Below are 12007 nucleotides of genomic sequence, written 5' to 3'. Positions count from 1 at the left end.
CTTTTCTAACACAGATTACAATTTCTGTTAGTTGTCTACAATGTTCCATGTCTGATATTGAAAAGCCAAAGATCAGTCTTCTGAATACAGAAAAGTACGTTACACATTTCACTGATCCACCTCTGTTCTGCGATCTCGCGCGCGCTATCGGAGAGAAAAGCCTAACACAAAGGCCCGAGGTGCATTGCAGGCCTTACAGAACCAGCTCTCCCATTCAAAAACCATGCAGATAATCCAGGAACCAGTAAAGCAGTAAAGAAAATGAGAAAATGCCAACTTTTCCAGACCCGGACATAATATGTAACCTCAGCCAGCCCTCCTGTATAATGTTTGACCCACAAGGAGAGAAAGAACTAGAGCCTAAATCCATAAACTATTCTAGAAAAACAACCTAAAACATGTGCCCTCTGATGAGCGGTCAGCCGTCGTTTGTTCCTTTGCTGTAGAGGAAGAGAAGGTGTGTTGACAGGGTAGGTTTGGAAAAGAGAAGATTTAATAGGTTAATCACAGCCATCTGCAAATATACCAAAGAGGAAGGGAAGGAAATAGAATCTGTTGAGGGCCTACTATGTGCCAAGCCCCATGCTTTCCATTACAAGACCTCAGTTAACTGCATTTCTTCTTTACCAATAAAGGGGAGCTAGAGCTACCATCGTGGAAAGACGATTAAGTTCTCTGTGTTACTCTCATCATTACCATATTACTGGTGAAACTGGACAAGGCAATTCTAAAGGCCACCTGGCTTCATTTCTTTCTTCTGCAGGGCATCTCCGAGCAGATCCTACCCTCTATGAGAGACACATGTCCCAGAGCTTCCGTCTCTCCTCTGCAGGTCAAGTCTAATTGGAACTGCTCCAGCCCATGGGGGTATCTGGTCACTGCAATGGAAGCTCGGCCACTGCCAAGCGTGTGGTCCCTTTGAACTTTTACTCCAGGCCTGGATCATAAAATCCAGATCCAGTTTGGAGAAGAGTCATATGTGAGATTTGGGGCAACTTGCTTAACCCCCCACTGGGCCTCATTTGTCAAAAAATAGCTATGAGTATTGGGTTTCTTTTTAACCCTGAGACCCTATGAGTTCATGTCATTATCAATCCCTCCCAACTGAAAATGCCCATCACTCAGGAGGCATATCTTCTGAGGAAACAGATGGGGCGGGCAGTAGTGTCTCCATCCCCCAGTGAGAGGAACAATAGAAGTCTGTCTCCCAAAGGACAGCAGGTGCTGAAAGACGGCAGCTATCTAAGAGAACCTCTACAGTACTCCATAGGGACCAGCACAAAGGCAACTGAGTGTGAGTAGGACGGCAACTTTGAGAGTCAACCATCAATGTTTTCTGTGACCACAGCCCTGAATCCCACTTCATCATCTTTCTGATGCTGGTAATGAGCAGGCATCAGGTCTAAGAGAAAAGGAGATAAATGAGGGCTCCCAGCTAGACAGGGGAATCATGAAACAGCCCCGGCGCCAGCCACTTCCCTCCATGAGCTCGGGATCATCCTCACCGCAGTGGTGGCCTGGGGGTGACTTCCCGGGTCAACTAGGAGCGAGATCAAAGGCTGCTGGGCATGCAGGGCCTCGTCTGAACACTGGCAAATATCTCGCTGATTTAAGGCAAACTGTCCAGAGTGGTGGCTCTTTAGTTTAGAAAATGGTCCTTGGATGGCAGTGATGGGGCTGTCCCAGCCCTCAGCGGCATCATTAGTGAGACATACTTTGGTCCCCAGCAGGAAGGCCACTCGCTGCAGGCCTTTAAATGGAGGGGTCATGCTTAATGCATTTATTCTTCAGGAACAACCAGAAAAAGAACACCACCGAGAGCTCAGAGGACCCTTGTCTCGACACAATTATAGCATCTTAGCTTAAAAACAGGCCACAGAGAAGGAACCAGAACACAGCAGAAAGAACATGGATTATGGAGTCAGCTCTGGGTTTTAATCCCAGCTCTACCACATACTAGCTATGCATGTGATTTGGGCTTATTTAACCTCCCTAAGCCTCAGTTTCCTTATCTGTATAATGGGGATCATAATAGGACCGATCCACAGAGTTACTGTGAGCGTTCCATGAGAGAACAGTGTGAACATAAAAAAGAAAGTGTTCCATAAATAGCAGAGGTTACATCACAGCCCATGGGGTCCAGAGTCACTGAAAACAGGAATCTTGAGTTCAAGTGCAATTCAACAGTGGCAGCTTCAGCCAGTGGCTGCAACCCACGTCCCCCTCCTTTCCTTCAGATCCATCCCACCTCCGTGTCTACTGAGTTACACAATCATGCATCTCGTATCATTTCATTTGGAAAGGGAAAAATCAGATAGCTGCCTTGGCATTTATTAGCTGCCTGATTTTAGGCAAATATCCTTCAACTCCAAGCTTCAATTTATAAACTGCCTGTAAGATGGAGGTAACGAAACTCCTCTCTCCAGCCCACAGGGTGGTCCTGAGAAGTGAGTGAGAGCATGCCGCCACCTGCAAAGCTCCACACGGAAAGAAGTCATCGTCCCTGTCCTGCTGCTCCCCTCCCCTGGTGACAGGAGCTGCACGTCCTGGGTAGAGTTTGGGACACCCAGGACTGGTAGCCTGTTGATCTGGGGCCTCGGAAGCTGGAAATGAATGGGCCACATAAACATCAGAAAGACCAGTGAGCGTTTCACAGGCCACAGGGACGAGCAGGCTGAGCCATCACTATTTGCAAATCCGCACTAACTGGTCGTTACAGAGAGAAGCACACCAGTCCAGCGCGAATTTCTCACAGCTCATTTTTTTTTTTTTTTTTTTTTTTTTTTGCGGTACGCGGCCTCTCACTGTTGCGGCCTCTCCCATTGCGGAGCACAGGCTCCGGACGCGTAGACTCAGCGGCCATGGCTCACGGGCCCAGCCGCTCCGTGGCATGTGGGATCTTCCCGAACCGGGGCACGAACCCGTGTCCCCTGCATCGGCAGGCGGACTCTCAACCACAGCGCCACCAAGGAAGCCCTCACAGCTCATTTTTAATCATGCACTGATCCTTCGTAACTTCCTTTCCCCTATTACTCCATCCTCCAGCGCTAACAGATAGAATAAGGGGCCCACAGGAGTATTTCTGAGAAACGCCATTTCCAACAGCTGTACAAAGCGATTTCTCATTCGTATCGGGGGAGGCCGTCTTACGTGTCTGCTGACGCTACCATCCGACGTGCTTCCTGGATGCAAGTAAAGAACACAGCACCATTCCATGTCATCATCCATCCCTTCTCTAATGCCATCTAATGGATGGTGTTTCAGTGTGTTCCCTTCCTGGTTTACCTGTCATGGAAAGACACTCCACCTGTCCCACAGCTGCTCTTGGGATGTTAAGGCGGGTTGGCACAGATGGAGCTTCCTCATCTATGCCACTGCAGGGTCACTGGTAGACAAATACCTGGCTGTCTGCCCATGCCCTGAGCCACAAGGGGCCTCAGGAATGTGGTGAACCCTGACAATGATCAAGAAACTCCTTCCTCAACCTAAATGTCCATTGACAGATGAATGGATAAAGAAGATGTGGTACATATATACAATGGAATATTACTCAGCCATAAAAGAGAATGAAATAATGCCATTTGCAGCAACATGGGTGCAACTAGAGATTATCATACTAAGCAAAGTAAATCAAAGAGAAAGACAAATACCATATATCACTTACATGTGGAATCTAAAATATGACATAAATGAACCTACCTATGAAACAAATAGACTCACAGACATAGAAAACAGACTGGTGGCTGCCAAGGGAGATGGGGTTGGGGGAGGGATGGAGTAGAAGCGTGGGGTGAGCAGATGTAAGCTATTATATACAGAATGGATAAACAAGGTCCTACCGTATAGCACAGGGAACTATATTCAATATCCTATGATAAACCATAATGGAAAAGAATATTAAAAAAGAATGTATATATATATATATGTATAACTGAATCACTTTGCTGTACAGCAGAGATTAACATGACATTGTAAATCATCTATACTTCAATTAAAAAAAACAAAACAAAACTGAAACCTCTTCCTAATGGCTTCGTGTCTCTTAGGCACCCAGTGCTGAGTTTACTGTGTATCATTCATTTAGCAAATGTTTTCATAGGTGAGGCATCATCACGGTTTAGGTTTGCTGAGCAGCTGTTAAGCTTACAAGGTGATGAAAAACAGACAGGATCCCAGCTCTTTCGGAGCCTACACTCTAGGGGAGATAGACATTTACCAGCTCAATACACAAAGGCGTGAAAGCTTATACTCCGCAGCGAGTTTACTGAAGGAACCGTATGTGATCCTCTGAGAAGATACAACAAAGAAGCCCCTATGTGATGATGAAGGCAGGGAAGGTTTCCTCGTGTACATGGAGCTTAAGCAAGAGAACGTGGACTCAATTAGCGATGGGGGAGAGCAGGCTGAGAGTACGACAGAGAGAAGAAATGACTTGTGCAAAGGCCCCCAGCGGAAGGGAAGGAGCAGAGCAGACTAGAAGATCCAGTGGGGAAGCAATGGTGCTAACAGTAGACGACTAAGTCAGGAGGAGGTAGGAGCCAGACTGTGCAGAAAAACTCGACTCAGTTAAGGACTGTGGTCTCCATCTTAGTAGCATCCGGAAATCACTGAAGGTTTTACACAGAGCACGGGGAAGGTGTGCTTGGGCTTGCCTTTGGAAAGCCTGACTCATGCTACTGACGGAGAACAGATGTGGGTGAGGAGACGTGAGCGGAGGAGAAGGGAAAAGGCTTGTCTGGGAAAACACAGCAAAACAAAAAACTGCTGTTGTGTTGGCGACAGAGCACGCAGGCTTAGACAAGGATGGTAGCAGGGGAGACGAAGACTAGCTAGGACCTCAAATGGCCAGATGCTCGGAGAGAGAAAGGGACCCATCGAAGGCAAACTCGGTTCTGGATGAGCAGCTAAGTAGGTGGTGGTGTTAGGTTCCAGGAGAGGCTCAGGTTGTGGGGGGAGTGGGCACACCACGGTTTAGACTTGTTGAGCAGAATTATGTATAAATTATTATGACTGTTTTCATGAATAATGGAAAAGTTATGTTTTACAAAATGCCTTCATACTCACTGTCCTTACCAGATTCTGACAACTGCCTCACGGAATACAGGACTGTGGGTGATAGATGTTTTAAGAGGTATGGAAATAAAATGCAGATGGTAGGGACATTGCATGGCAGGGTCAGCAGCAGAAGGCAGGGTCAAGGGCAGGACTCTGGAGACGATATCCTTTAGGACACATCAGATTGTTGTTGTTTTTTAATTCTTATTCTTTAAGCCATGGAGTCCTCAATTCAAATGGATAAAACTCCAGTGTGTGAAAATAATGGATACCTGGATTCACGTGGGCATGAGGGAGTCAGAGCCCTCGTCTTCCCCCACACCAGTCCCCTCCTTTCCTCCAAGACCCTAAGGCAGCCTTGGGGTTTCCGGGGGCAGCTTACAGGCCACCGTGCCTTACCTTTCAACCTCCCAGCTGCCCTATGGGCCTTCAATCAAGAGTATTTTCATCCTATATTGCCATGGCTGCAAAGGGGAATGAGGGATTGCCAAGAACCTGCTGCATTTCAGGCACTGCTGGGCCTTCACATGAGTTATCTGATTTAATCCAGTATCTTCTCCCACAGCTGGCAGGGTTCCACCCATTTTCAGCTGCTCAAGCCAAGGCTCAGAACCCAAATCAGATATTAGCTCTTTAATGGCAAGATGCGAAATGAAGCTGGGGTTTTCAACTACTTCGTGTTTCCTCAAAGAGCAGTGGGGGTGCAGGCTTGCACAGGGCACAGACACAGGACTGCTCTAAGAAAGAACATGCATGCTGTACCAGACGTGGCCCCCTCCCCTCCCGCTGCTTTTCCCCATGGTGTTGGCCCTCAGACCCCGGGAGACAGAGTGGCTTGCTTTCACCTTAATTAGTGCGGCAATTTGCTAAATTTTGTTTTTCCCTTTTTAGGAGTGTTAATCAGTTTTAGCTCAGAATAGATTGGAATGGCACACAAATTACCACGACAATCCCCAAATGCTAAATTCTGAACATCTCGATCAACCTCAGAGCCTGAAATACGGGAAAATGAGAAACTCCGGCCAACATCTCTGTGATCTATTTAAAATGCTATGGCTCTGAAATGAAAAGCTAATGGCTTTATGAGGTTTAGACCAAGCAATGTGCTAAAATCTGCCTCATGTCTAGGTGTTTAGTCCTTCCCAAGGTGACTGGACACAGAGCTGCAACGGTTTCTGCAAAGCGACATGTTCCACTAATAACAGCAATTGGTTAAATCCACAAGCATTGCAGGGTACCAACAAACGCGCCAGAAATACAGAAAAGAACAAGATGGGCTCCCAGCCCCGTCCCGTTAAGAAGGTTCTAAACTAAAGCAGTCGACGGGCAAGTGAACAGAAAACATCCTCCTCTTTCCTGGAGGAGTCGTGGGACGTTCTCAGAGGGGGTAGCCATGGAGCTGAGTCCTAAAGGATGAGCGGGAGGTGTGACAGTAGCTGGAAGGGTGTGTCAGATAGAAGGAACAGCAGAAGCAAAGGCTCAAACGCAGGAGGGAGGGCAGCCCAGAGCTGAGAAATAAGCAAATTTGCAAGATGCGACTGGAAGAAGAGTCAAGAGACAGAACGTGCAGGACTTTTAAATCAGACCGTGAACCTCAAGCCTGATGCAGACCACGTGATACCACAGGAGCATTTTTTTTTATTATTCTTTTTTTTTTTTCTTTTTGCGGTACGCGGGCCTCTCACTGCTGTGGCCTTTCCGGTTGCAGAGCACAGGCTCCGGACGCACAGGTTCAGCGGCCACGGCTCACGGGCCCAGCCGCTCCGCGGCACGTGGGATCTTCCCGGACCGGGGCACGAACCCGCGTCCCCTGCATCGGCAGGCGGACTCTCAACCACTGCGCCACCAGGGAAGCCCCCACAGGAGGATTTTAAGCAAGGGAATGACGTGGCCATATGAGTCTCCCTTGGTTGAAACCCTCTGGCCCAACATAATCCTTAATATTTATTCAACATAGTCTTTTAAAGCACATTCACACATGTTCTCTCATTTGACCCTCTTAATGACTCCATGAGGTTGGTGTTATAAGTACATTTCTACTCATGAAAAAACAGATCCAAAGGTATATAGCCTGTTTAGTTTGTGTCTTATGACCAGTAAATGACAACATACGAATTCAAACACAGGCCTGTTGGACTCAGCACTGACCTCACCGGGTAACAGAATTCTCTAGATATTGGCCACCATAGGCCTTCTTTAGGTACGGACCAGGCCAGTAGCCTCCAGCCTCCACAGAAAGCCTTGGTGGCCAGAACTGCACAGACCAACATGCATTCTGTGCTCAAGAAATGGTTGCTTTAATGCTTCAGATAATCAAATCAGATTCAAGTGGCAAACACCCTCAGTTATACCCTGGACGTCTCCAGTTTGCGAGCTGAGATTTCTGCCTTTGCTGCTGTCTACTAAACCATAAACAAGGAAAGCATCCTGCTTGATCTCCCTTCCCACCGGTACCTTGAGCTCATCTGCGTTGTAGAAGTCTACTCGCACGGCAGGCACCATCCAGGTCTGGAAGAGCGTCGCCAGGATCTGCTCGGCGATGGAGTCGGCAATGACGTGGAAATGCAGGGGGTTCCGCCTGTGGGCAGGGAGCGGAGGAGAGTCAGGAGGGGGAACCAAGGCCGCAGAGACACGCTCTTACCAGCTGGTAACGTGTGGCCAGTTTCTAACAGCAGTGATGAAGGACAATCAGGCATGTTACCTACTGGAGAGGACATCAGAGCTGAGGAGAGAAGATGTCTCATCCAACCTCAGGATTTCAGAGACGTGGCCACCAAGGACCAGAGAGGGTAAAATCACTGGTGACATTCAATGCAAGCCAACCGCCATACCTGTTACGAGGGCATCTGTGTTTCTAAAAATCTTAAGTAGAGCATGTGTAACAATTTGGTCAATGCTTTATCTTTACCACCTGGATGTACCGGCGTCGGTGCAGAAGCACGTGGACAAAGGATGAGGTCTTTGGACCAGCTGTGCGGAGCGGGTAAGGCACTTCTCCCCCAGCACAGCACTAAGTCCTATCTTCTGCCTGTTCCTCTCCGAAAGAGAAACAGGCAGCCACGATGGCATCACCTGGGGCTCCCATAACTGAGTATCAGCCCACCCTCACTTGTAATACTTGTAAAGCCTTTATTCATTCTACCTCGGTTGACCCGCTGTTACACTGAGCCAGCACCCAAAATACAAACCAGCAGTACACAAGGGCAAAGCTTCCAATTCCAGTGGAAATGGGTTCGAAGCCCAGACGTGGCATCTATTAGGGGAGGACTTTGAGCATGTCACTTATACCTCTGCACTGCTGCTTCTTCATTCTGCAAAATGTGAAAAACCTCCTCTACGGGCTACTGGGTCAGTTAGATGAGATAAGAAGTACCATATATGATGCATCTCAACAACAGACATAGATGGGATAACAACAGACTGCAGATACGCCTTCTTGAGGGACCGCCAGGCACAAACCAGAAGTTCAACCCAGAAGAACTATTACCAGAAATATCATCGCTCTAGTAAGAATAACGGCATACATCGTAATACCACGAACGAGCACCTCTGGAAATCTAAAGATGAGAATGACCTTGCCCACCCCAACCTCGAGGAGTTCTTACTATTTAGAGACAGTTAAATATAAACCCAAATATAAACAGGAGGTGGACTGTGATAACAGCTACAACAGAACACAAGGTTCCATGAGAGTAAAGCAAAATCTGGACCGGGTCAGAAGAATGTGTAAGAGGTGGGGGAAGTAGTGCCCTGAAGGATAAATGACTTTATTCTTGGCAAAGAAGAGGGGACTCGATCCATGGAGAATAACACGAGACTCTGGCTGGAGCCCAGGGGGTGCTGAGAGTGTGGTGGGAAGGGAAGGGTTAGCAGGGACTCGGGGGTTCGAGCAGAGAAGGGGAGAGATGCAAGTGCATAGGGAGCAGTGCAATGAACGCCCGCTTAAACAGTCTTGATTTGATCAGCTCGGTGTGGGGAGTAACAGACTGGCCCATAGCTCTCAGCTTCCTGCAATCGCTCCCCAGCCCTGTTCTAAGTTCTAGATACACAGATTTCTTTCAATTCCCCCTACCCTCGTGCTCTCTCTCCACCTGGGCCTTCGCACATACCATTTACTCTGCAGGAAACCCTCTTGCATTTGTTCATTCTATAAATACTTATTAAACACCCACTGTTCACCAGGTGACGTGCAGGATGCTGGGGACATGGTGGTAAGACACCATCCTGCTCTCACGGTCTTGTCCTCTCCTTCTTCCTCCTCCTCCCCCCGCCCCTGCCTCCACAGCCCCCATTCAGCATTTGGTTCTCTCTCACCCAGCCTTCACTTCTGAGGTCTGCCATCATTTGCTTTTAGAATCCTTCCCTGACGACCCATGACTAAGTCAGGGGCCCTTCCTAATGCACAGTCAGCTCAGCATCTGTGCCCATCCTTAGGCTGTGGTTGCCTGTTTACTGGTCTGCATGCCCCCTCGACCGTGAGCTCAGGGGAGTAAAGGATGGTGCCAGTTGTGCTGAAATGGAGAGCCCCACGATCGAACTCAGTGCCTGGGATGCAGTAGGAGTTCAATAAACGAAATGAAGAGTGGGATAGGTGATGGATAGTGGGCAGCTAAGGGAAACAGAGGTGTACACCTCACTTAGGAGATTAGGTAAATGTGAAACAAGAATCCGACTTAGTGTCTGGGGAAGAGCAACAGTGAAGTGGAATCTAGAGGAATTTCAGGAGAAGAGATCTTAGATATGGGGGAAATGGAAAGGAAGAGGAAGGCACTGGGGTTCCTGGGCTGGTGGTGATTCGTTCAGGACAGGGGCTACAAGAAGAAAGGCACACTGGAGGAAGATGATGGGTTTGGGACTGGGTATACCAAGTTTAAGGTGAGGGTGGCAAAGCCAGGTGGAACTGGGTAGATGAGTCTAGACCTGAAGAAAGTTATTATCCAAGGCCAACCTGCCAAACACGTAACAGGTGCTCAGGGTGCTGAGCTGAACAAATGACCCAAAGGAGCAATCAGCACTGCTGAATTTCTCCATGGTACCCGTTGCGTGAACACTGAAAACTCTCCCATTAAACGATCTATACTCAGAAGGAAGGGGCACGCCTGCCTTACAGCTTCCCTGGAAGCCCTATAGGCAGCTTCCCTATAAGAAGCTGCCAGCAGTCCTAGGTGATGACTGGTGGCATGAAGGAATGATGGTGTATTTGTTTATTGGCCAGTGACTTACCTGGATGCTAAGCCAGAGACAGACAGACAGCCACCTGGAAGTCAGAGGGTCCCTTTGGCCCTCAGTGTTGGCACAGTCATCCCCCTCTCCCACGAGCCGCGGCGGGAGTCTTACGTATCAAGAATGAATGAAGATAAATCTGTATAACTGCCAGCTTGCATTTTTATCCACAGTAGAGAGATGGCTTAATTTTAGACATGGGGTAACAATACCAAACAGATCAAGATACTCAAATTTGCCCCAACGCATCACGTTTTCCACACATCTGTATCTTTGTCTGGGCTGTTCCTTCTCCCTGGGATACTCCCCTGATACTTGGAGGTCCCTGAGTACCCTTTGTCAGTCATCTCCTCCTCAAAGCCTTCTGTGAGCCCATCTTCATCCCTCCCTTCTCCTGCTAACTGGGCACCTCAAATGAAAAGCTAATCTACCACTTCCAGCGAAGCACTGGGTGGTACAAGTTCAAACACCTGGCTCCTTCTCTCCACCGCGAGGCCTCTGAGAACAGGAACCATCTTTTCATCACCACCCCCAGGGCCCAGCAGAGAGCATGGCAAGTAATGGGTGCTCAAGAAACACTGGTACAACAGGGGAAGAAAGCCAGCGCCCCTCCTTCCCTGTCACCGGTCACATTCCCATAAGAAGTAAAAGCAGCTGATGGCACGCTTGCATCAACGGTTCAGGGCCGGCGCTCTGCTCCAGGACATCTGGGTCAGAACCCTGGCTGCATTAATGACTAACCGAGTGACCGAAAGCATGTGACTTCAGCTCTCTACGCCTCAATTTCTTCCTTTCAATTCAGAAACAATAATGGTAAGTAAGCAGCAGTACACTGGGTAATTGTGACAATTAAGTGATGTATATAAAGCACTTAGCAAATACCTGGCGTGTAATATTTCAACATATGCTAACAATTGGTGTGGTCTGCATGTTCGTTGCCTCCCACCCCAAATTCATAACCCCTAAGGTGATGATACCAGGAGGTATGGCCTTTGGGAGGTATTTAGGTCACTAGGGAAGAGTCCTCCTTCCTTATAAAGGGTTAGTGCCCTTATTAAAAGAGGCCCTCTTGTTTTTTTGACCACATGAGAACACAGAGAGAAATCTTCAGTCTGTAATCAGGAAGCTGGCCCCCAGCCAGAGTCAGGCCATGCTGGTGCCATGACCTTGGACTTCCCAGCCTCTAGAACTGAGAAAAAAAAATACATGTCTCTTGTTGATGAGCCGCACAGTTTGTGCTATTTTGTTATAGCTGCCTGAACGGCCTAGGACAACTATTACCGACACTAACTTAGGAAACTGCTATTTTCTCCACCGCTTTTGCATCACTTTTCAAATAAAGTATTTTCAATTAATTCTTCCATTCACAGACAAAAAATGAGTTGAATGAAGAGACACCCAGCAAAGAGCTATCAAGCAGCAGGTAAGGCAGAATAGGGATTTAGGCAACGAACGAGCTCAGAGTCCTCTCCTCAGGCAGCAGTCAATCCGGCAGAGACAGAGAAAGAATACTAATGACCACATAAACGTTAGAACACCGGTGTCGTGCTGTAACACTGGACTGTACACACGGCCGCAGAGTCTGGGAATGGCACAGCTCCCAGGGAGCCACCTGAAGACACTGGCGTGCACGGTGAGTGAAGGTACTCCTGCAGCTGGAGAGTGAACAACTTGCACAACTGTGCAGGACGGTTCCACAAGGAGGAACACACATGCCACTGGACTATAA

The 12007-nt window shown here is 48.2% G+C and overlaps 1 protein-coding gene across 3 annotated transcripts in view; it reads right to left on the bottom strand.

Moving 5' to 3' along the window:
- Positions 1 to 12007, bottom strand: part of LARGE1 (LARGE xylosyl- and glucuronyltransferase 1) — a 438487-nt gene that overhangs the window by 276068 nt on the left and 150412 nt on the right. For all 3 annotated transcript variants that reach the window (XM_065886982.1, XM_065886980.1, XM_065886981.1), the window contains exon 4: positions 7510 to 7633. In XM_065886982.1, the coding sequence (XP_065743054.1) occupies positions 7510 to 7633 (124 nt within the window). The remainder of the gene's footprint in view (positions 1 to 7509; positions 7634 to 12007) is intronic.

The sequence above is a fragment of the Phocoena phocoena genome, chromosome 11, assembly GCF_963924675.1.
Source record: "Phocoena phocoena chromosome 11, mPhoPho1.1, whole genome shotgun sequence".
Lineage (NCBI taxonomy): Eukaryota > Metazoa > Chordata > Mammalia > Artiodactyla > Phocoenidae > Phocoena > Phocoena phocoena.
This window is presented reverse-complemented; position numbering and strand designations above follow the sequence as displayed.